This window comes from Vanessa cardui, chromosome 1 (genome assembly GCF_905220365.1).
Source record: "Vanessa cardui chromosome 1, ilVanCard2.1, whole genome shotgun sequence".
Lineage (NCBI taxonomy): Eukaryota > Metazoa > Arthropoda > Insecta > Lepidoptera > Nymphalidae > Vanessa > Vanessa cardui.
Window position 1 is genome coordinate 13,722,555 of NC_061123.1, and position 26,423 is coordinate 13,748,977.

Below are 26,423 nucleotides of genomic sequence, written 5' to 3' on the forward strand. Positions count from 1 at the left end.
CCAAATAATCTCTGGAACGGCTTGTCAATTTTAACGGAAATTCAGTTGTGAATTGATGGAAAATGAGGAGTCATTTAGGCTACAAAAATATTATTTTTTTGTTAAATTCAATCGCACACAAAGACGTGAGCAAAGCTATTAATATTTTTATATGTTAATTTTATTAATAATAAGAATAATAATTCTAAATTATTAATATATTATGTCCATGTATAAACAAATATACATGAAACCTGTCTGTTTTTGTGTTCCAATTTTGGGGGTTGCATCAGTCTCTGTGTAAAGATATTAAAACTCTTTGGTGATCCGTGGCCCTTTTAAAGTCTAATTCAAAGTGTGTTGTACTTCTTGCAGTGCCAATTTTAGATGGAAAGGAGATTTAATTATCTTATGACCTATTTGCTAATTAAATTTCAATTAAATGTATGACAATGATTGGTTTTTATAATGACTGTTCTAAAAAATATCGTTCTTGATTTTGTTGTAACCCATGCTATGTAGGATATATATTTACAACAACAACAACAGCCTGTAAATTCCCACTGCTGGGCTAAAGGCCTCCTCTCCCTTTGAGGAGACGGTTTTGGAACATATTCCACCACGCTGTTCCAATGCGGGTTGGTGGAATAGCTATATATTTAAAATGTACAAATATATAGTCCTTAGAAGTAACAAGAGCTTCCATGAATGTACCGCTTATAATGAATATATCTTCGCTTAATTGCTTAATCGCTCGACCAAAAGTACTGTATTTTATTTGTGACTATAAACAACTTAAAAAAACAAAAGGACATATGTTACTCTTCCTTTCATTTCTAACTCCGGACATAATGTTAAGATAAAACAATTTGGGCAAGTACATAGCTCTTCTTCTCAAATTAAGTTTAAAAACAAAATAATTAAATTTATGTATAATACTGTAACGAACTCTTCGTTTTTATCATGTATATATTTTTTATTGTTTTGTGTAATAATTATTTTCTTTTAATGTTAGTTAAAATAGCATATTAATGATGATTAATCATATATATTATACATAAGTATACATTTTGTACAATAATTTCGAAATCAACAAATTATTTTGAAGCCAAGTAAATATTTTATCAAGTAAAAAGGTAAGTGTTCTTTTCTGCTTCATTTTGCTAGAGTAAAGTCAATTTTGTAATATACATAGAGAGATAAAATAATAAACATAAATAGACTTAAACAAATAATTGAATTAAAATCATTTAATAATCACTGCAATTTAATTTCTACGTCTTCCAATTTATTAACTTATATTAGTTTTAATATATTTTAAAACACAGTAAAACAATAACGACAGCACTTTTAAAATAAAACGATTGCTAAAAACATCCGAATAAGCCATACATTATTACAAGCTGTTGGGGATGTGAAAAATGTCGACACATTTTCATTTGCCAAGCAAAGTGGCCAATGTAACGTTAAAGGCAAGTCGGTATCTATCGGTTCATATCTTACATCACGCGGACATCTGCGTAAGAATAACGGGAGAACGGAGAGATTTCAATGAGCAAACCGCCAGTGTGTGGCGCGCAACCGTCTGTACCGATCGCACGCCTCCGGACCGGTTACAGCACGTGATAAACTTTATACGCAGCCGAGTGTAAAGATCGAAATAAAATACGAACAATAAACAAATCAGAAGTTTCTTGTCTTATTTAGGTAAGTTTCTGACCGGTTCTTAAGCGCTTTCGTGTGTTACGTTTCGAGTTGTGTGTTCGTTTATTTTTCATGCTGTAAAAGTTTTTAAGTTATGAATTTGTGTTCGGCTGTCTTCGGTTTCCTCTTTTGGGGTTTTGTTTATTCTCTTTTGCGTTTATCAAAGTTATTCGTGGGCTGTTTTTTTACTTATATTATTTTATATTTATACAATATTTTTTATATTATTATTATTTAATTTGCTGAAGTAAAATACTGTTTACATTACAATAATGTAGCGAAAATTAAAATTGTAAATAACCGATTAATAATAGTTTAACAATGAATAATTCTATTATTTGTCAATATTTATTATTTAATATTGTTACATGCAATCATTTTAAAATAAAAAAAACGATTTTAATAATTGCCTTACTGATAATTTATAAAGATTTTCAGTCTAGATTTGTAATTAATCTTAAATTTAGTATATAAATAAAATAATATAGAAACTTAAAAAAGTATTTACCGTTTTTAAAATTAAATAAAGATGTGTAGAGAACTTAATTCATGAAATTATTTTAAATAAATATAATATTTGATCTAATTATATTAATAAAATATTTGCAATTAAACATGATTGTCCCTGTTTAAAAAAATAATGGACAGGCAGTATTTGACAAAAACATTAAATACAGGATAAATTAAAATAAGCGCGAATTCGTTTTCGTAATTTAAACACAGTACATACTCAAATTTAGTGTACCTGAAGGAACAACTGTTTAGTTTCTTAGCAATTCATCTTAATTCACATTCCATTAGCAATTTGATATTAAATTATCACGAAATATCTTTAAAACGAATTATCTTTATGTCACTGTTCTAAATTAATGTTACTTGAAATATAATTAGTATTTTTTTTTAGTTGGGATTTGTGCAAGCCCCTCTGGGTAGCCATCCGTTCCTTATATTACCGCCAATCAAGGATTGTACAACAATACTTTTTATTGGTGTGTTATATGAAGTGACTATTAGCCAGTATTTGTGATAAATATGTGGGATATAACTTAGCCAAAGTTGGTGACACATTGGAGATGTAAGCGCTGCTTAAACGTTCTTGTGACGTCAATCTTTACGGCCGATGGTGATCACTTACCATCACCGCAATCTAATTGACAGCTCCCTGTCCCACTACCCATTTCTTAAAAAAATACTTTAACAAGGTTGATTAAGTTAAAGTTAAAGTTGACAGATTCTAGAGGTAATCAGGTTTAAAAGTTCTTACGATGCCAATCTCTATGAGTGGACATTGGACAATTCTGCCAATCTATGGGCGATGGTGACCAATTACCATCAGCCTATTGGACAATTCGCATATCCATTCCTTCAAAAAAATAGTCAGTACATAAAAAATAATAAAAAAAGTGTTCCGGCTTTATTATGAAACGTGCCAAACAAGATCTTACGAGTAAAATTTTTTACGCAACTTGAACCGCCGTACGCGTTCCTCAAATTTAAAGGTTTGACAATTGTTGTACAAACTTTTTTCAACAGGGAGACAAATATAATGACGAAATTTTACAAAACTTGAATAGCTGACTAACAGATTTTGTTGATAATTTTATTATAGAAATGAAATATATGTAAATTTGTAAAATATATTTTTAGTTATTCTATGTATATTATGTAAATCATATACGTACATATATTTGAATTCAAAAATTTATAAATATAATATATATATATTTTTTATTGTTTTAAGGGTTGATCGGCATAAGAATTACACGCTTGATTCTTATCAAAATTCATCAAATTCGTTTCAGGGGTTTGGCAAGCAGAAAAATATAATTTTCGCATTTATGCATAATATTAACATAGATTACGATATACGATTATTTATGATGATGATACAGATAACAAATAATAATATTATCATATAATACCTTATCATTGGCTGATTCTGTCAGAGAGGATCTAGAGCCTTCCCATCTAAAACCATCGTTAAAAAACCCACAGTTTGACCCATATAGTGTACAGGGATTTACATAGTGGTATAGCTCTGTGCAAGATCATCTAAGTATCCAACCATTCTTAACTAAGTGAGTGGAGACCAGTTTAACAAGACGGATAATCGATGTCATAGCACTTTATTTCGTAAGGTTGGTTCCGCATCCTTATAGCGATGAATAGCTATAGCGACCTCAGATACCGCATTTGCTAAATAACCCATCTTTTAAAATATTGACCTTTGGCGGTCGAAGAGCAGAAATGTGTGAAGCAAATCGATGACAGAAACATACACGACATATGAAAATAATGACGTCATCAAAAAATAATCAATAACATGTTAAGTTTTAAAATTATGTAGGATAAATCGTTCTATTGCAATAGATAGAGAATAGATATAAAATATTATTAAATGCATATCTCTAACACTATGTTGTTTCATACAAATGCGGTAACATATTTTCTTTGGTATCGACCTGCCTCAACTTTGCATGGGTACAATACTGATAATAATTAAACTACAGAATATAATTAAATACAAAGTTCATAGATATTGGTATTAGACAACACAAACCGCGTATAATTCAAATATTCATTTAAATTAAATGTTGTAGAAGGCCATATTTATCTATATGAAATGCACAATATTCTAAATGTATTTTATTCGATAAGGTTCAGCCAATGTCTGTAGTGTAAGCGCAAGAAAATGTTTTAATTTACGACAATACATTAACAACCTCTAAAATTTTCAGCGTTCCTCTACTATATTGTACATGTACTATACATATAAACAATCCTATTGCATCTTTCTATCTATTAAAAAAAATCGCATCAAAACCCGTTGTGTAATTTTTGTGATCTAAGCATACATTGGGCCACAGATAAGCGACTTCGTTTAACACTATTTAAAGATTATGTTTTAAAAAAATGTATTAATTTATCTAATGAGTTTAACATTACTATCATTATTTTTATTTACTACTGAACCGTACTGAATGACTTTGAATTCAAACACTACTGAATTTTCTTGATCAGTGGTGAAATATCGTGAGAATAACTGCCTGAGATAAGCTTCAAGTTTCTAATAAGGAAGAAGAGGGAAGAGGAGGCTTTAACCCAACAGTGAATGATTTACAGATGATTACCTCACTATACATATAATAACGTGACGTGTAAGAAATAAATCCATTTTATTCTTATATAAAACCGGCTGTGCCCCTCGACATTGTACGCGTTTGAATTTACCAAAAAAGAAAATTGTAGCCAATGTCAAAATTGGTCCAGCCGTTCCAGAAATTAGCCCGAACAAACAGACAGACAGACAGACGGACAAAAATTGTAAAAAAATGTTATTTTGGTATCTTTACAGTCTGTTCATACATATGCATTGAATAAAAAAGGGCTATTTTCATATTACAAACAAACATTCCAATTGTATTATATGTATAGATATAGGTGTTTGAAATTTCAGTCGTACAAAGTTCAATGTTACATTAAACCTGGCTTAGACAGTTATAAAAGAACAAACCCATTGATTCAGGTTAAATACTGTACTAATGATTGTTTGAGGGTCTCATTATCGGTTTAAGCCGAAACAATACATACAGACGAAATAGACCGCTACGCGCGTCTTAAGTAATTAGCATCGAACGTGTTGAATTCCATTTAACTTTCTTATTCAAATATCCTCTGGCTTCAGTCGAGTCGAAAACTTGTTTTTAAGTACTTTAGACAAAATAAAAACAAACGCGAAGAACATTATAGTACGACGCAACTTCGATGTAGCATCGGCAAAATTCGTAAAACCGATCACATCCGAATTAAGTACGCTATCCCAAATTATCAATATTTATTTCTTATGGGAATATTATACTCAAACGTAATAACTTGTAATATTATATGACCTAATATATTCGTCAATTTGACACGTCGATTTACATGCACTTGCTTTCTCGTATGGAACTGACACGAGAATCTATAGCGACGAATAGCTTCGATTAGCGCAATAGGGAGCTATTTCTGTTGGTTGTATAAATCGACAGTAATCGGTTTTGTTAAATTTGACGATGCTACATCTAAGTTATGTCGTTACTATACGTTCCTATTTGTTGATTTCCGTAAAGGACCTATAAATTTTATTGAATCTCGTTAACTATTTACCTCACCTGAAAAAAGTAAGCACTGAACCAGCTTACGGTATAATCTACACTTCGAATAAAAAACAAGTATAATAGTAGTCATTTTAGTATAATAATTTATAAAACGATGATTTGATGAAGTAATTCTTCGAACTAATAATAATAAAGTTTATTTTCATTTGATTAAATTTGGAAAATGTGGCTGTTAGTATTGTTTTAAGAGTACCTACTCGATTTAAAATACTAAATATAATACCGTACAACCTTATGTTATTAAAGAAGCTTTAAGCTAAGTACGAAACTTTTTTTATAAGAGGTGAATATTGTTATATATGTGCGGTAGTACAATGCTATCTTTAATCTTTTTTTATTTACGCCGAATTAATACATGGTTGCACCCAAAAGGTATTAAAAATAAAGACAGATTCAGACCAGGTAAACAAAAATTGTAACATTTTAGAAAAGTTCAATTCTTTCGAGATGTTGCGAATTGAAATCCCATTGGACGTACGAATACGACCAGCATAAAAACAGTCGAAATGAAAATTTACAACGCGGCTTTCTCGACAAAAGTCCAAAATAATATAATTACAAAATACATTACAAAAATTATTCACACTTGCGACCTAAATTTTGCTCTCATATATTGGATAATTAATATTCGCCCATATATATCATTGATTTTAACATTTCGCGTTCATTTGCGGTTATGAACCGATGCAATAACATAACATGAGCCTTTCGCACGTGTAATGTCATTATCACGATGGAATAATGGCAATTATGAAATATATTTTGTGTAAACAATGAAACTTGCTTCATTGGAATTCGGCAGTGGAAATATATTAATGGAATTTTGTTTCTTTTTTTATTGTAAAACCAAATGTCTCAACTTTTAATGAGTCTACGTCTTTACGTACTAGGATTCTCACCTTCACTCCAGTTAAATTTTTTTTTAAATATAGCAAAGGCTTATTATAACTTCTGAGAATATTCCTATTCCGAACTTTGAACTAAAACAAACTAAACATTTTTTCTATACAACATAGAACGCATATACGCATGTACTCATAGACGCGAATTACATTGCCTACTAAAATAAGCTCAATTTTTACAGGAAATTTATGTCCATTGGTATGATAATATGAGGCTATCGACTCAATTATTTTAAATATATTGTAAGATACACTATTGAACAATAATGAGGAGCCTACCCAGACAGGAAAGACCATATCATGGTATCCATATATATCGAAAATTAATAACTAAATAATATATCTTTCAAAGATACATTTTAAATTATTAAGATTAGCACTACTTGTTTAGAGTGTGAAGCTTTGTATTGATACGCAACGAGTAAAAACATTGAATTACTTGATGGTAACATTGACACATGAAAAGTGCTACCACTAAATACAAACAGTATTTTTGTGTACTGTCTTGAATGTTAAGTGTGTAATGACTGCATATTGGCAATGTGAGGTATTGAGTACCATATTGAATTTATAAGATAAATATATATATATGTATTTATAATGCGTAAATATTTATACTTATACAAAATGAGTATATGTATATCTCCGAAAACTCCTATATACTACTTATCTGTGTTAGATAACATACAACACATAAGGTACCTCGAAAATCCTATACAATGCTAAGCGGTCGAAAAACCTGTTTAGCAGTTTCAATACGTAGACGTCCTATTGATAACTAAAGCGACTCTCGAATTTTTCACCGACATTATCGTTCTTTCGCGGAAATGTAGTTACCGGTCTTTGATCGTATCCTGCCACAGCTTCGACACTCGTGTTCGCCTCTGTTATGTCATGTGTAGGATCTCATAACATTGAATCATTATGGACTGATCAAATCGCAAGTGTCGTGAGATAGTAGCGTAAATAGCTTGTCTATTCAACGTATCGTGTTATCGTAAGCGCTGTAATTGCTGTTTGTTGTTAAATAATCTTGATAATATTAGAATTTATACTATATATACCTACAATACAAATCTAAACAGAAGTTAGGTTTTATCAACAGTTCGCATAACTTATATTTTGTTGGTATTAATGCAAATTTAGAATATGCAATCGAAGTTTTCAAACATCTTCTATTTATAAGAACATTCTATTTTTAAATTTGAAGCAAATAGTTTACTTTTTAAAATACTCCAATTTTTAAATATGTCATATCAAATTCTAAAAATGAGGTTTTATACATTTTTTTTTATTTTTTCGTAACAATATACTCAAAAATTAAAAAAAAAAACTCATAAAGATAAAAACCGTACAAAGACAACTATGTGTAATAATAATATTATTGATTTTTTTAATAATAATTTCTTGATTCAATTCAATTTATAGCCAATCACAATGTTTATCCAACTGCGCGGGAAGATTTTAGATTCTCGTGCTAATTTTAACACGTGATAAGTGATAAATTGTACATGTTCATTAAATGAAAATGACAACAATTAGTTCGAGTTATTCACATCCAGTAAATATATTAGGGAATACAGGAGATGGCTTCTAAATATCTTCAGGTAGATAAGGTTTGATTCTCAGGTCAGAAATCGACTTCAACTTTAAAAATAGACACGAATAACTCCAAGCCCTTTCGATAATAATAATTTAGTTATTGTATTTATAACTTTTGCAATTTTTTGATAATATAAATAATATTAAATTGTTTCCCGTCTGAAGTGGTACGACCTACACATCAATTATTCGATCGCCAAACCTTCGTATATTATTCTGGATTCCGTACCTAATGGATAAAACGGACCCAATTGCTAAGACTCTGCTTTCCGTTTGTATGTCTTTCAACAGACTTATCTCATAAAACGTGACCATAAGACAATTGAAATTTTCGAAGCTGATGTGTTGCTATTGCCGCTACTACACTACCTAAAAACAAAATAAAATAAATATTTTATGGAGCTCCTTTTCAACGGACATGATTTAATTGAACGGGAGCAATGGTGATACCAAATATATTACAGAATTTATTTATTTGCGACATCACATTAGAAACTTCTAAAATTATCAGTGCATGTTTTATATACAAACACCTGCCTCTCGAATCACTCTATCTATTTAAAAATACCGCATCAAAATTCGTTGTGTAATTTTAAAGAACTTAGCATACATAGGGACAGACAGCGGTAAGCAACTTTGTTTTATACTATGTTATGATAATGATAGTAAACCTTTGTGCGCGAGACCTACTCGCAATTGCCAGGTTTTACCACAAACTTAAATTCGATGCTGTTCTTAAACATAATTACTAGACTGGTTGCAGTAGTATCTAGTATTGATTTCACACAACTATCTCATAGTTACGATAACATGTACAATTCTAGCAGGAACTGTGCTGCTATGAACATGTAGTTTAAATACAATACGTCGTTTGAGTTACAGATGTGGATGTAATACCATGTTACAAAGATTTTGACTGTTCAAATTCGCTCATGATAGCTCCAAGCGATTCTTATGAAGTATAATCAATTTACCATTAACAAAACTAAAAAGTTAATTAAGACTCAGTTAATAAATATATCTACGCCCTGGTGTCATCACTGGACACTAATTATTGGAAAGAATAGCATTGTAAATCTGTTTATTTGAAAAGAGTTATTTGCCGTTTCTTCTCACTAGAGGCGGCTTTCCAAAACGGTGGTAATATTTAAATATCAACGATTCAAAAATGCTTCATTGTGAAGTTTAATTGAATAAAATTGATTTGATTTCATTTGATGTAATTTTTAAGGACTATCGTTTCAGTATATTTGTAGGTAGATATTTGAACGGTAATACCGTATACAATTGGTCAGTTTAAGAAGAGATTGTTATATATTGCATGTCCAGTGTTTGTGAACAACGACGAAAGACCATCAAGTGGCCTATTAAAATATCACCTTTCGAAAATAAAAACAAAACAATACTACACCAAACTCATTTCACACGTTGATTCGATCAATGAAACAAATGCGTATGATTTCCTAAGTCTAAAATGATAATCGTTTTCAGTGACACATGGATATCACCGGCTTAGTACCTGACGGTGGCTCAAAGTGACAGAAATTATGCAGGAGCCGCGCTGGTCTCTGTATTTAATCGGAATTTTTATGTTAGGCCTCGATTCGAAGCTTGTCGGTAAGTCATTAATCCCAAAAACGTACTAATAAATGTATTTGAATGTTATTTAATGAAAAAGGTCGTATATATAATAAAGTAGATGTTTTTTTTTGTTTTATTAATACAATTCCCACTCAATATATAAGTATTACTTTAATCGTTTTTTTTTTTCTAGTTTTAATATGTAACTTCATAATTACATACGATAATTTGCATTAAAAATCATAATCATACAAATGTCACACAGGAAACAGTTATCTAATAGCATACATCCTTTGTTCGGAAATAATCGATTTTAATTTTTATATATACATAATTGTTGTTCATTACTTGTTGAATCGATAATGCATAATCATTTTATTATTTTAAAATATAACTCATCTAGTGTACTGATTAAAATAAGTAAATTTTAATCGATGACAAGCATAAGTCCACGCAAGAACTGTTAAGTTATCATTACTTTTTGTTAAAATTTTCTTACTGGACATTAAAAGAAAACTCTGTGAAAACACCTAATACTAATATGTCATAAGCTATAATTTAAGCACCATGGTAGCATCAAGCATTATCCCGTAGGAGCAAGATTATGCCCTAAATACTATTGCTTGTATATAATTAGATTTGAAATTATCGATTTTAATAATTCCACTTCCCACAATTAACCCTAACGTTAATCGCAGGTCAAGCGTTCCAGCCGGAGTTCGCTGAGCCCATAAGCAATCTGACCGTCTCGATAGGCCGAGATGCCACATTCAGATGCCTAGTACATAACCTTGGTGGATATAGGGTGAGCTTATTACAAACACTGTGCCAACTATTTTAAATAGAAATTGTTACAACGCAATAAACGGTGTACCGGGCAATCGGGTAAGAATGTAAACTGGCTAGAATATATATGTATGTATATTTTGGTAAGTTCCTTAGCTATGGCTCTAGTTTAATTGGTTTTAAGTGGGAAATGAGGCATCGATAAAATTGTGCAAATATAAGCTGACCAGTTAGAATTGCAACGGATTTAAAATTCGAATTGTGTCTTAAATTAAAGCTACTCAATTCTTGTATTCGTCGTATAAACGTCTTTAATTTAAGATAATATTACTGGTCATAAATGTTAAACGTTTATATGTAAGTCGCTTTGACAATATATTGTATTTAATTTTGGTATTATAACATAATTACTTTTATAAACATTATAAAACAATATGCTTTGTCATTACAAATGAATTAATGGATTGTAAAATTCAAAACACGAACTATGCAAAAATACATTTATAATTATAAAACAATTTAATATATTCCGTATAGCATCAGATTTGTGAATATAGTATGAAATTAAACATTAAATCATTTCCGAAACTCGAACATCTAAAGTTTTTATTATCTATATAAATGAATATCAACAATTTCGCAGGTCGGGTGGGTTAAAGCGGACACTAAGGCCATACAAGCGATACACGTTCACGTTATAACTAATAATCACAGAGTGGGGGTATCCCATAATGGACAGACTGTTTGGAATCTGCACATTAAGAACGTACGAGAGGAGGACCGGGGGCAATATATGTGTCAAATCAATACGGACCCGATGAAAAGCCAGGTATTTATACAAGTTCATTTAATTTTACTCGACTATATTTACAGTTGGTTAATTGTTACTAATGTTTACGATAATACTTGTGTTAGTTGATTTAAGATATGATGTATATTGTTATGAGTCGAGATGGCCCAGTGGTTAGAACACGTACATATTAACCGATGATTGCGTGTTCAGACCCAGGCAAGCACCGCTGATTCATGTGCTTAATTTGTCTTTATAATTCATCTCGTGCTCAGCGGTGAAGGCAAACATCGTGAGGAAACCTGCATGTGACAAATTTCATAGAAATTCTGGCACGTGTGTATTCCACCAACCCGCAGTGGAACAGCGTGGCGGAATATGTTCCAAACCTTCTCCTCAACGGGAGAGGAGGCCTTTAGCCCAGCAGTGGGAATTTACAGGCTGTTGTTGTTGTTGTACATTGTTATTATGAATATCGTAAATTAATAGAGTGATAAAACAATAATTATAACAATAAAGTTTGTGAGTATATTTCTTTTCCCAAAAAAATTTAAATGTAGATAGAAACAAATGATATATCTTTGGAGATCAATTTGTATGTTTTATTTATTTAGTAAGCATTTGCATCAATTGTTTCGATTATTGTAATATTATATTTATTGTGGATTACCACAACAAATATATCGAACTTAAGACCGCCTTCACACAGGTACAATTTATAAAATAAGGAAGATGTAGGTAAGAAATAATGTAGGCTCACTTGGTGCTAGGGCTTTGTGTAAACCCGTCTGGGTAGGTACCACTCACTCATCAATTATTATACCACCAAATAACAGTATTGTTGTGTTCCGATTTGAAGGGTGAGTGAGCCTGTGTAACTACAGGCACAAGAGACATAACATCTTAGTTCCCAAGGTTGGTGGCACATTGACGATGTAAGGAATGGTTAATATTTCTTACAGCGTCATTGTCTATGGGTGACGGTGACCAGTTACCATCAGGTGGCCCATATACTCGTCTGCCAACCTATACCGTAAAAAAGGTTTATTTCAGTGAAATTCTATAGAGTTATTCACTTCATAGAAATATAATTGTTTACCTGATTATAATTTTTGTATTGATTAACACACATCTATTTAGTGATTTGACCTAAGCCTTAAAAAATAATCAAAATTTGTTAGAAAGTTAATATAATACACGTACATAAAAGTATAACGTAACATTTTATATAAATTTGATTTTTTTTACAATCGTCAATAGTTCCATAATTTTGAAAAAAGCTTGCAATTTGTATTCCATTTTTAAAATAACCAAAAACAGTACCGTGGATATACACTAATTAGACATCAAAGCACTCCACTCATTGTTTCCAGGTGACAATTCGTGGTCCATTTTTAAATTAGGAATGCTCTTCTTTTTTATGACATTCCTCCTCTGGCTGTATCCGTGAATTCTTACTTGTCTATACAAAAATTCTCGAGTCATAATTTCCGGGACGAACATATTTCTGCTTCTAAATAAAATATCATCTCTAGGTCCCCAATTGGGCAAAGGTGAAAACACATTACTTATTTTATCGTGCTTGTAGAAAACTCTCACTTCAATCAATATCCCAACCAACACAATCAAAAAGTACAAACTAATACAAAGGTATACTAATAATTCGTCCAACTTTATCGATAATGATGTAATAAAGTACGAGTTATTGTGTTCCCTCACTAGAAGCCGAGTCCATCGCATATAAACAAGAAACATTGTCCAAATAGGATTCGTGATCCAAGCAATTTTCCAAAAGTAGCTTGCTTTCACTCCAATCATAAATATAATGTCCACATTGTGCTTCTGATAACCGTATACCCAATATATTGCCGCGGAAAAGAAGAAACTAGTCGTGAGTTGAATAATTTCAGTAACATCTGCGAGAACAACCGTAAGATCAGAACAGTAAAATGGACAAGATAAAACACATAATAAAGACAGCATTCCAATACAGCAGATATTCTTGTATTTCCTTGCAACTTTTGAATTAATCGTCAAAGATTCTAACAGAAATAAACACAGTATCACAATATTAAAAAATAGACAAATGAATATCGACGAAAACCAAATGAAAGCCCACAAAGGCAAACCGTTAAAGTAACTCAGGACCTCGGCTGTAGACGCGAACGGATTAAAAAATATACTGTCACCAATTTCTATAATATTCTGTTCTTCCCCGTGATAGTATGTCACACTTTTGATGGCGCTGAATATGACCAGGCCGAACATAAGAGTAACGAAAAGGGAAAAAAGTGGGGTGGTCACCGCAGTCATTGTAGCTGGACTGCGGAACGAAACATCTCGAGATAGAAAGCCAATTATACCGCACCCAATGCCGCAAGCGTGAGCGCTCTGTGTTGAAATATAAATGGAATATTTAAAATCCAAATCTTCCCACTTGATACCAATTTTCGTCGCGTACCAAGTACCACTCGTGGACAGTGCGACGCAAAAAAGTGTAACCAAAACTATAACAACATAACCTGCCAATAATCTAACAATGATTTTAACGACTTTCTCCTTCTTGATCAATATTACAAACAATGTTGATATGAAAATCAAACTGATCAGAATTGTTTTCCATATGTGTATGCAATTTGTAAACTTTGTGTTATTATTGCCGATTTTCTTTTCGAAATAACATCGGCTCGCTGTGTTCATACCGCAGTCTTCATTAAATAAAGTTTGAGCTTCCACGCAGTGCTGAAATATTGATACGTTCACACGCTTAACCATACATTTTTGGTCATCATATTCTGCGCACGAGAACCATGGAGGTGGATCAAATGCGGCAGCGAATGTATATTCCAAGTACCACGACGATAACACCAACAAATAATCAATTTTCAATATTATCAGAAAAAACGTACCGAAACCAACGCCCCGTAAAATCGGACAGAAATTCCACGTAGATACCATGTCACAGTTCGTGTATTGCGCTATGCAGATCTCTGAATAAACTAACGGTATTCCAACAAAAATTGTAACAATAACATATATAGCCGAATGCGTATAAAATCCAGTATGCGATATGTCCGCGGGAGCTGACACAATAGCTGTTTCATTCATCATCCAAGCCCACAGTATGAATCGATAGGTGTTATAATTGTTCCATCGACTTTTATTTTCCGGGCAATATTTCGCGTTTTTCTTCATTGTTAAATTTATTTTGATATTTACAATTATTTCATTTCTAGACCTACTTGATTATTATGACTTAACATGATAATCAAATTACAAATGACATTGGTCAAATCAATCTCGGTACTAACATATTGTGATACCATGATGAATAATGATAATTTACTGATAAATAAAAAATATCACACGCGTATTACTTAAACGAAAAAAGTTTAATTGTCCGTTAAATTACTCGAACGTATTCGAAAATTAAATTCCGATTACAATAAACGTTGAAGAGATAAAGTGAATTAAACTACACGCTGGCGGGAAGCGAGCGAGCGACGCAGCGGGTAATGATTCGTGTATGGTTCCCCTAAATTATTACTCGGCGCTGTAATTTATACCCGGGTCTGATAACGGCATAAATCCCCGGCGGCGACAGTGCAGCTGCAGGCTTCGACGGCGACGTCGACGCGGCATGACGCCCTTCACATAATGTGTATCAAAAATTATTTCACGGTACACTGCCAGCCTTTACCAATTAACGCTTTCTCTCTTTTATCAGTTTTCGTTATTCTTTCGGAAACAGAAATACTCGAAATAATAAAAAAATACCCTGTTTTCATGTTGCAACGAATATTTGTGGTAAAATTTTCTTTTTTTTTTTAATTTCTCAGATATAAATCCGACCTCCGTGGTCGAGTAGTGTGTTCACCGGTTTTCATGGGTCGGTCCACTCTGAGGTCCCGGGTTCGATTCCCAGCCGAGTCGATGTAGAAAATTTATTAGGTTTCTATATTATCTTGGGTCTGGGTGTTTGTGGTACCGTCGTTACTTCTGATTTTCCATAACACAAGTGCTATAGCTAACATTGGGACCCAAGTAATGTATGTGATGTTGTCCAATATTTATTTTATTTATTAATTGAACTGATGTTTTTCGTTCTTAATTTAAATAATATTTCGTGTATCCGTTTCTTAGTTTCATTTAACAAAAGACTGAATTACATTCGTATATATTTTTAATATATAAGACTTACAATGAAGGACAAATTATACTCGTAAATATCACAATGACCAAACTGAATTGTTGAATTTTTAATGATATTTTATTCAATCCTATTCGGTGAATTTCAAACAAAGCTTACATTGAATAAACTGCAATCTTGTAGATGGGTTACTTAGACGTAGTAATCCCACCGGACTTCGTAGCTGAGGAAACATCGGGTGACGTAATGGTACACGAAGGTGGAACGGTCCGGTTGTCTTGTCGGGCGCGGGGACAGCCGCCGCCGAGAGTCACGTGGAAGAGAGAAGACGGCTCGGATATTGTTATAAGGGACGCGAATGGGGCTAAAAATAAAGGTACATCAAAGTTAGGTGGTTTAATTATAATAATGTTTATTTAGGTAAATATTTACTGCCCATTAGATGGAAGACATGAATTTTTACCCAAGAACGTGGCTCCAAATTTATCGTATGAAAAGTTATATCGTCTTTATGGAATTTTAAATAAATTGTATGTATATACTTTTCACATTTTGTAGAGATTTTGAAACAATTCTTTCTTTATAAAAAACTGAAAAAAAAACTGAAAGTTATCCAGCATATAAATAATAGACATTCAATGGCCGAAAAATACTGGAATATAAAACGTTCATGCTAAATAAGCAATTCTAATACTTATTTCAGTATATAAAATGTTTATATTTCTTATAGTTGTAGTGATATTCTATATCTATCATGAGGTATATAATTATATCATAATAAAATTATTATTTTAATAGTGAGCGTATTCGAAGAGGAGGTTTTGACGCTAAGCAAGATTTCCCGTTCTGATATGGGTGCGTATTTGTGCATCGCGAGTAACGGCGTCCCGCCCACAATAAGCAAGAGGATTATCATCAAAGTACATTGTAAGTATTATGATACTACATTAATAATAGAATAACCTAATTGTATAAGCACCTATAAATTATCCTTTGAGGAGTGAAGAAAATTAGGAGTTAATTGTGTATGTGTGAGTAAAATGCGGTTTAGATACACATGCGTGATATTTAATTGAAAATTAAACGTATTCTGGTTTCCTCATGATGTTTTTCTTCAACTTCCAGCACGAAATGAGGTATGAACAAAAATATGCGCTGGAACAGCCCAGAGGTTAGTTCGCATGTATCTTAATTCAGGGTTCATTGTTTAATCTGTGTATTTATTGTGTATGTAGCATAAATAATTTGTAAATAAAAAAAATAAGCAACATTACAACATTAATAGTGTATATTTTGATATAATGAATACACTTATTATTTTAATTCTAAAAACTAAATAGAAATATTTAATTTTGTACAGTAATAATTTTGATTTCTTCATATTTATGTTTCAATTTCGGCAAGATTTTTTTAAATTTTAATATGAGTGCATAATAATCAGCATAAAGAACTGAAAATAGTTTTAATAAACTAGACTGCCAGTCCATCAAAAAACTGAATAATAACTGTTTTTTTTTAGATTGTTTGACGCAAGGTAGACTTGCTGATCACTCATCTCATTGCTAAACTATCATAAAAATCAATGACTTTATACTATAACCGGTTCGAACATTGTCTTCACATGCATTAATCGTATAAAGTAACTAACTATCCTTATAGTCTATAGACAGTCTAAATCGAACAAAGCGTCATGACTGAAATTGAAAAAGGTTTTAAGCTTAATATAAAACCTTTTTTTATACTTTCTCTTTCTAATATTAAATTCAAACAAAATGTTCTAATAACACTGACTTAATTAATTGTATTTAAAATGTATGAAAATTTGTAGAAGTACTTCCAAAGAAACTCATTTAGTGTACTGAAATGGTCGTCGGAAATTCGTTGTATAATTGTTGTTTATCTCGACAAGTTTCAGAGGATTCTTGTTATTAATGGTGTTATTTAATGTCAGCCTGTGTAGTACCTTTTAATTATTTTTCGCAATTGGACTGTTTCCGAATTTTCGTCGCCTACAAGACAAGAGGAAAAACTTATACTAAACAAATTTATATTGAGAGGAGAAAAACTATGCCCTGAACAACTGTACTCCTTATATTCAGTTTGGTGCTATTTAAATTTGATTATTAATTTTTTAAAAATTTATTCTGTCAAAATTCACGTGATTATTTTTTTATGCAAAGGTGTTTAATTATTATATTTCTTTTGTGTAGTTTATCCGGAAATTCAAGTTCCTAACCAACTGGTGGGTGCCCCTCTAGGAACCGACGTCACACTCGAGTGCTACGTGGAATCGTCACCAAAATCCATCAACTACTGGGTTAGAGACTCCAGTGAGTACAGAAACTATTTAAATTATTTTTAAGGTTAAAAATTATTGTTTTTTAAATTCAAGTAGAATTGAATATAGTCGACCTAACGAAGTTTGGCACTGGATAAATTGGTTAAGCGTGTCCCTATAATATATAGGGTAAAAACTTGTTGGATTTTAAAGAAATAAATTCGACTTAAACAGAAATGGCACATATTTCTCTTTTTGTTCCTTTAAACACACAATTATTATATTATATAGATATTATACGTAAAAATAATAATAATAAATATGAGACAACATCACATACATTACTCTGATCGCAATGTAAGTAGCTGAAGCACTTGTGTTATGGAAATCAGAAGTAAAGACGGTACCACAAACACCCAGACCCAAAACAACATAGAAAACTAATGGTAATCTACATCCACTCGGCCGAGAATCAAACCCGGGACCTCAGAGTGGCGTACCCATGAAAACCGGTGTACACACCACTCGACAATGGAGGTCGTCAAATTGAAAAAATTATATCTTTGTTTGAAGTGGTTGATGTGCATTTATATATATTGGCGAATGGTTACATTTTTATGACGCCAATGTAAATGGGCTTTGGTGACCACTAATAAGATAAAGAAAGTCTACTTTTTATAAATAAACATTGGTCAACATCACATACATTACTTTGATCCCAATACAAGTAAGTAATATTTTCGTCGCTATCAATAAGCAGCGTTAACATTCTGAAGGATCTATTAAAGAATACTTACGCTTATATTCAACCAATATTAAGGCTAAATTCATATTTTATTAACTTCCCTATCTAACTCAAGTTTATTACGAAATAAGTGATAAGCCGTTTTCGGACTCGAGTCTCCTAAGAAGCTCATCCAGTCCCGTTAAGTTAAGAATATATTCCCTTAGGACCCTCACGCTCGGTTGTCATGACAACGAGTCCATTACCACCATTCTAGGTGTCATTTTTAAGAGAATAATTAAGGTTACTAAGTGCTGAAGTAACATTAAAATGGAAAATTATTGTAACATATTTAAAAATAATTTTATTTTCGTACTAAGAAAACAATAATAAACTACAACTTCTTCTGTTTATTTACGAAATAATAAAATTATTTTGATATAATTTAATGCTCAAATAATAGTCGTGTATCTACTGAGAAAATCATTTTATACTAGATATTAAAAGCGGTTCTTGAAATTTCTATTTTACAGCCTTATATAATTCTTCTGCAAATTTATTAAAACATAATTTCATAGTCATAATATTATAAGAATTAAAAAAAGCCAAAACCATACAAAATTAAAAAAATCTTTATGTTCAATTAATTCCAAATCGAGCCTGCTGAATATTGGTGCAGTTTTTTGGCGAGAATAAAACGGTAGGCGGAAAGCTTGCAAGTAATGAGATATTAAGATTGAATTTACGAGTACGTTCGGGTTTAATTCTTAAGAAAAGTGACCCATTGTTGTAAAATAAGACAATGCTCATTAGTTCCACTTGAGTGGACGAGGCGTTTACGACTTACCAACAATGCTTTTGTAATTTATATCTGGAGAATGTACTCTATTATGAAAAGCAGACACTATAATTGAATTGATTTCAAAAAATATATATTTACGTAAATTTGTTAGATATAAATCGTCCTCATGTTCCTTCAAGCAGATTTTGGGGTAAGATAAACGATGGTACTTATTTTTGTTTATAAGAGATAATATTTACAAAGTAAACATACTTTGTAAATATTACTTATTATATAAGGCTTTTCGTAAATAATTCTTATGTGAATTAGTTAATAAATTTATTTAAGTAATCGATGTATAAGTTTTGTGTTAAATTATGTATATACATATATATACCTATTCATTTTTTGTATTATTTGGCTATGTATAAATTTTGGTAATATATAAGTTAAATTTAAATACTAAGATAATAGTGTAGTAAGTACTAACAACCTGTAAATAATACGTAAATTTCTCGCTAGACTAAGGCCTCCTCTCTTTGAGCAGTAGGTTAGTTATCTTCACACAAAATTTCATCGAATTCGGTTTATTGGTCTCATTGTGAAAGAGCAACAGACAGACAGAATTACTTTCAGATTTATAATATTAATATATCTATATTTTTTATTTTTATTATCTTACATCGCTTATGCGCCATCAAACTTGGGAACTAAGATGTTATGTCCCTAGTGCCTTTCCACTACAATACTCATCACTGCTGTTTGGCGGTAAAATATCTGACGAGTGGGTGGTATCTACCCCAACGGGCTTGCACAATGCCAAGAAAAGCTAAGCTAAGTAACCTCCTTGAATATTTTGAAAAAAGCATAAGCTAGATAAATTGTCACCTAAAATATAAAAAAAAAAACAGTTAAAACCCCGTCTATTCCAATACCAAGTCGTAATCACCTAGAGTAAATATAGCGTGATTCAGTCGGATAATCTACTATTCAAACATATCAAGTCCGTTAAATGACACAGTCGGAGAGCAAGCAAGTTTAGTTGGCAGATCAAACATTCAACCAGACTTGAGAACTTGAGTCAGGCTTTTGATTTGCGAAGTTTCCGCCTAAGTAACCGGACCGACCAACACGCTATCGCGACTCTATCGGGAACGTTTATATAGTTTACTGTTTGTTCCCGTCACTCGTTCGCGCTTAAAGCATTTCTAGGCTTGTTTAAAACAATGTTCTGTTAATTATTTTAACGATTCATAATTTAGAATATAAGCTAAGTGCTTGGGTGGTCCAATATTATAGCCTTTATGGCCAAAATCGGCCAGGGAAACATCATTAATAGACCGTAAAATATATTAGACGGTAAAATACTACTTTTTTTTAATTTTAAATCTTCATTCGTCTTAGATGTATACGTCAGTTATTTTTAAGATATTTTATGAAAAAAATGGACAAGTCAATTTTAAGACATCTCTATATAACTTTGAATGATAAAAATAGGCTTTGTTTGAAAATAATTATGTCGATATTTATACGTGCTGAAGATACTTTGATAATCAAAAATCAAAATGAAAATCAAAATAATCTTTATTCAAGTGGGATTTTACAAGCACTTTTGAATCGTCAATTAACAATTAAGTGAAGCTACCACCGGTTCGGAAAGTAGATTCTACCGAGAAGAACCGACAAGAAATTCAGATATTCTAATCTATTTTTTATTTAACGATATAAATTACGGATTATATACATATGTAAGACTATTTATTTTTCTTACACCGTTAACTATAATATGCTCACGGGTGGCAAAATTGTCTACGGGGCATACCATAAAAAACGATTCCTAAGTTTCGAAGTCGCATATATGTGAATTCGAAACTTTCTGAAACGACTTTAACGAGTCATTACTCGTAACTCAAAAAGCACAATAAAGATCCGTTAAATATGGTAATCGAGCATACGAATAAAACTGCGAATGACTCAGAAGTTAAAGAGTGGGGAGTGCAGCCCCTTCTTTAGAATCAAATATATCTTTCGCGTGGCTCTACATAACATAACGAACTTTATTCTTGAGCGCATACTTTTAAATATAATGTGATCGACGATGTCTTGTCGTAAGTTTATATATATTTTTCAATGAGAAGATTTGAACTACAACAACAAATAACAACAACAGCCTGTAAATGTCCCACTGCAGGACTAAGGCCTTCTCTCCCTTTTTGAAGAGAAAGTTTGGAACATATTCCACCACGCTGTTCCAATGCGGGTTGGTGGAATACACATGTGGCAGAACTTCTATGAAATTTTTCACATGCAGGTTTCCTCACGATGTTTTCCTTCACCGCTGAGCACGAGATGAATTATAAAGACAAATTAAGCACATGAATCAGCGGTGCTTGCCTGGATTTGAACCCGCAATCATCGGTTAAGATGCACGCGTTCTGACCACTGGGCCATCTCTGCTCTTAAAACACACTTTGTACAACAGTCTACTATAAACAGTCATCTTCATCGGTCATTCCAACTAATGATATAAGAAATAGATATGAACGTTAGATCGCTCGTTTAATATCATCGAAGAAAAGACAACCAAAATTACTTCTAATTTATTATTGTTGGTACCAAAATCCGTACATTAACAGTTACCTATATTCACCATAACATATTAGTTACTTTAATAACACTATCACGAAAACTTAAGCTCATATCCCAGGACATATAAAAGCAAATATCTTCAAATAACATTGAAAAATGGAAAAATTTACTACAGAGGAATCATAATAAAACCGCTCGTGATATCCAGTGAAACATCCATTAGCACCTATTCGAGCGTAAAATAAACCAGCTAAAGTTACGTAATAAAATAATACATTTTGCTTTCGTTGTCTGGTCTCGTATCAACGAATATGTCAAAAAAATAACGAAACGTAACCGTCCTATATCACATGATTACGTATTCACGATAGCAACGACGACGATTGTACATATTGCATTTGAGAAAGAAATTTATATCTTTGCTAGTATCAGCATCGGATATATCAGACTTCTAAGTCTAAAGGCTACGGTATGGTACGAATTACACGACTCTGATTTTTTTATAAATTAATATTGACCTTTACAAAATTTGCACTGTATTATTCTCAAACTTATGTAGATTTAGTAAATATACACTGCTGAATCAAGATAGCCCAGTGGTATAACGTAGAACGCATCTTAAACGATGATTGCGGGTTCAAACTCAGGCAACCAACTACTGAATATTCATGCGCTTAATTCGTATTTATTATTATAACTCATCTCGTGCTTGGTGGTGAAGAAAAACATCGTTAGGATACCTGCAACGGTCTAATTTCATCGAAATTCTGCCACATGTGTATTCCACCAACCTGCATTGGAACAACGTGGAAAATATTCCAAACCTTCTCCTCAAAAGGAGAGGAGACCTTAGCCCAGTAGTGGGAAATTTAAAGGCGTTGCTGTTGTTGTTATATTTTTAGAACCTTCTCACGCAGCGGAACAGTAGTTTTCAATGACTTATCAACAATGGATACGCCAAAGGTGGACAAATTCACTTCAATAATAAATCACGTGGAAACTGTTCAATTCACTTAGTGAGCAAAGCAGCTGTAATGAGCTAGTGGAATTCGAGCTGCTACTTCGTATTTCTTCCCCCTATAGCCGTCGGCGGTTTTGGAAAGTTCTCAACAGTTGTCGCCTGAAATTTACGGGTTAATTTTCAATGTAGACCGCGCTTAGAGCTCCTAGTGTTTTTAAGTTTTCATGATGTATAACTCTTATCTTCGTCTTTAGCGTTTTTAAGGATGCCTTAAACTTTGAATAAAAATGACGGTACTTTAATTTTAAATGGTAAAGTCGAATCGATATCTCTGGGGGCGAGTTGCAGTCAAGTGTGACGCATTTTTTAGAAACGAACAATTAGATATGGCTGGTTAGGGAATAAATTTGTTTGATATCTATTCAGATAAACTTCTAAAGAATATCTCAGGATATTCGGCACTTATAAGAGTAATTCTAATGGCAAGGAAGCTTGAATTCTATTTTTTAAATGTACTTCTATTGTATCTATATGTGTGTTTGTTTTAATAAAATATATACTTCATTCCATTGCTTAGTTCAAGCAGACATAGAAATATAAATATAAAGAAATATATATTATTTTTAAATAAGTTATTTTTGATGAACCAGTTGATAGATCGCGGAGTATTTAGAATTGTTTGTATGTATGAATATGTCTTGAATATTTACTTTTATCTAAACCATTGCTGTACACGAAATCACAATTATGTATTTATTTTATTAATTTTTATCGATGATTACACTCACACTGTTTTCTGCAGGCAACACTCAGTGACAAAGTTAAATCTGGGCATTGTAAAAATGGAACTCAAATCAAATCAAATCAAAATAAACTTTATTCAAGTAGGCTTTTACAAGCACTTTTCAATCGTCATTTTACAATTAAGTGAAGCTACCACCGATTCGGAAAGTAGATTCTACCGTGAAGAACCGCCAAGAAACTCAGTAGTTACTCTTTTTTAACATTTGAAAATTACAAAGTCATGTTAATTAAATACAATTATTTAAATTAATATATCCTGCTTGGAAGTCAACAGTATTAACTGTAAACACTATCGAAGTATAAGAAGGAAAATTTCGATAAATATTTTTTAAATATAAATAAAGTTACATTAGTGGTACCAAATTTATCGTATGTTTTATGACACAGGTAAGACTAGCAAAAGAGCCATTTGATTGTAAGTGATTACCAATACCCATATACAAAGGCACTGTAAGTGATGGTAATCATTCCTCACATCACATCAATTCATCCACAGTAGAACATCGGATGGGTGGGTGGACCTAATCAGCTTGCACAAAGTACATTCGATATCAGGATGAATTTCTAATTTCCCTTTACCTCTGCAACCCAGTACAATATATAAATACCTGGTAACACCTTTAAACATACATTTCCTTGTTCTACTTCTTCCGAATATTATAGCGTCAGACGTTTTATAGTGCCGCGAACGATCGCACGTTGCATCCGTTGGAACCTCAATGACCGGTACTTACCTCACCTATAATATCAACTCACTGCCTGATGTCGTCCTCACTTATGGAAGGCTTCTTATATTTAGTAACAGAACTTTTTTTGTCCTCAGTATGCTTACTAAGTATCATTTCATAGTATAAAACAAAGTCTCTCAGCGTTGTCTGTAACTGTGTGATGCTTAGATCTTTAAAATTAGCCAACGTATTTTAATGCGTTTTTTTTTAAATAAATACATTGATTCAAGATGAAGGTTTATAAGTATATTTGCACTCATATACTGCTACATATTTTTATTATATATTATTTATTATAGATTATGTATATATTATTTTAAAAAAATGACATTGTGGGCCACGTCTCCCAAGAAGACGACAAGAATGATTTCCTGTGAAGATCTGCTGATGTTTAGTATAAAATATAAAACGCCAAAATGTTTAACATAACATGTAAAAAAAAGGCACGGGCATCTGCGAGCCTGTGGATGTAGTAAATTAAATTAAAAAAAAAAGTATATATGCACAAAAGTATATATTAGAGATACACTAATAGTTTTAGAAGTTTAAAGTTATGTCGTAAATAAACACATGTATTTGCGCTTACATTGCAAACTTTGCGAGATAGATCAAAATAACAGTATTGTACACATTATAAACGTCTTTAAAAAAGTCAGCCAGGCATTCTGTAGTATATTGAATGAGCATTGTACCCGTGTAAAGCCGGGTCGGGTCGCTATTTTTTAATAAAGTGCAGTACTGTGTAGAAGTACCCACTGTTGGGCTAAGGCCTCTTCTTCCATTAAGGAGAGGGTTTGGAACATATTCCACCACGCTGTTCTAATGCGGGTTGGTGTAATGCACATGGCAGAATTTCGATGAAGTAATACACATGCAGGTTTCCTCACGATGTTTTCCTTCACCGCCAAGCAGGAGATGAATTATAAACACAAATTAAGCTCATATATATAATAGTGGTGCTTGCCTGGATTTGAACCCGAAGCATCGATTATGATGCACGCGTTCTAACCACTGGACCATCTCAGCTCTTTTTTTTAATAATGAACCACAAAGAAAATAAACAGCTGATAATTATCGCATAGCCCAAAAGACTCGTTTACTCCCGTATAGCTGAAAAGTTTAACTAGGATCACTTTCATCATGGTAACGTTAATATGGATTTGTCCTAAGGAAACACGACCATGTAACTATCTCCAAAAGTCATAATAGCCACCCAGAGTTAAGGATAATAATTTCCTCTCTCCTTGCTGTTTGAAAGAGTGCTTCCTTATTTATCTATGGTTGGAAGTGATCGTCTAAGATCAACACTAATTAGCGAACCACCCAAGAACCGTACCGGCGCAATTAAATAAAAATACATTGATATTATATTATACATTTAATTAAGCCTCTATAGCACTCAGGAGTAATATTGCATTCAATAAGTAAATAGTCCGGAGATTAAGCCTTACATACAGACAAATAAAGAGGTAACTCTTTATTATATTATTGCAGATGAAGTGGGCATAGGGATTATTTTACCAGGTTGTCCCAATGTGGTAAAAATAATTACTTAGTTGTAGTCCGTCTAGGTACCGCCTACTTATTATATATGTTTAGTATTGTTGTCACTTGATATTTTTTAACGGTCTACCTGCACATTTAATACCATGCCTATATTTTTTTTTATAGTATTTCTATTCGTTATTCAATTATAATTTAAATGATATTCATTTCAATGTGAAAAAATCGTTACTAATATTTATTTAAAACAATATCTACTATATTGTATTAGGCAGAATGTAAAAATAAATAAATATGGAATTATTAGAACAGGAAAGCTGGTTTAATATCTCAATGGTATTAAAAGATCCTTAGAGCTATTATAATAGAATAGAATCTAAAACCCGACCCAATGGCATTGAGTA

At 32.1% G+C, this 26,423-nt stretch overlaps 2 protein-coding genes across 2 annotated transcripts in view; one reads left to right on the forward strand and one right to left on the reverse strand.

Moving 5' to 3' along the window:
* Positions 1–1,548: 1,548 nt before the first annotated feature.
* The window catches only part of LOC124532998 (protein amalgam-like), a 38,942-nt gene continuing 14,067 nt past the window's right edge, over positions 1,549–26,423 (forward strand). The window contains exons 1-7 of the mRNA XM_047108152.1: positions 1,549–1,686; positions 9,836–9,961; positions 10,624–10,730; positions 11,355–11,540; positions 15,835–16,027; positions 16,450–16,578; positions 17,862–17,981. Coding sequence (XP_046964108.1) covers positions 9,892–9,961; positions 10,624–10,730; positions 11,355–11,540; positions 15,835–16,027; positions 16,450–16,578; positions 17,862–17,981 — 805 coding nt within the window. The 5' untranslated portion in view covers positions 1,549–1,686; positions 9,836–9,891. The remainder of the gene's footprint in view (positions 1,687–9,835; positions 9,962–10,623; positions 10,731–11,354; positions 11,541–15,834; positions 16,028–16,449; positions 16,579–17,861; positions 17,982–26,423) is intronic.
* On the reverse strand, positions 12,788–14,902 carry LOC124532990 (sodium-dependent noradrenaline transporter-like). Its single transcript, XM_047108139.1, has one exon. It carries the CDS (start codon positions 14,694–14,696, stop codon positions 12,837–12,839), a length of 1,860 nt encoding a protein of 619 aa, XP_046964095.1. The 5' UTR covers positions 14,697–14,902; the 3' UTR covers positions 12,788–12,836.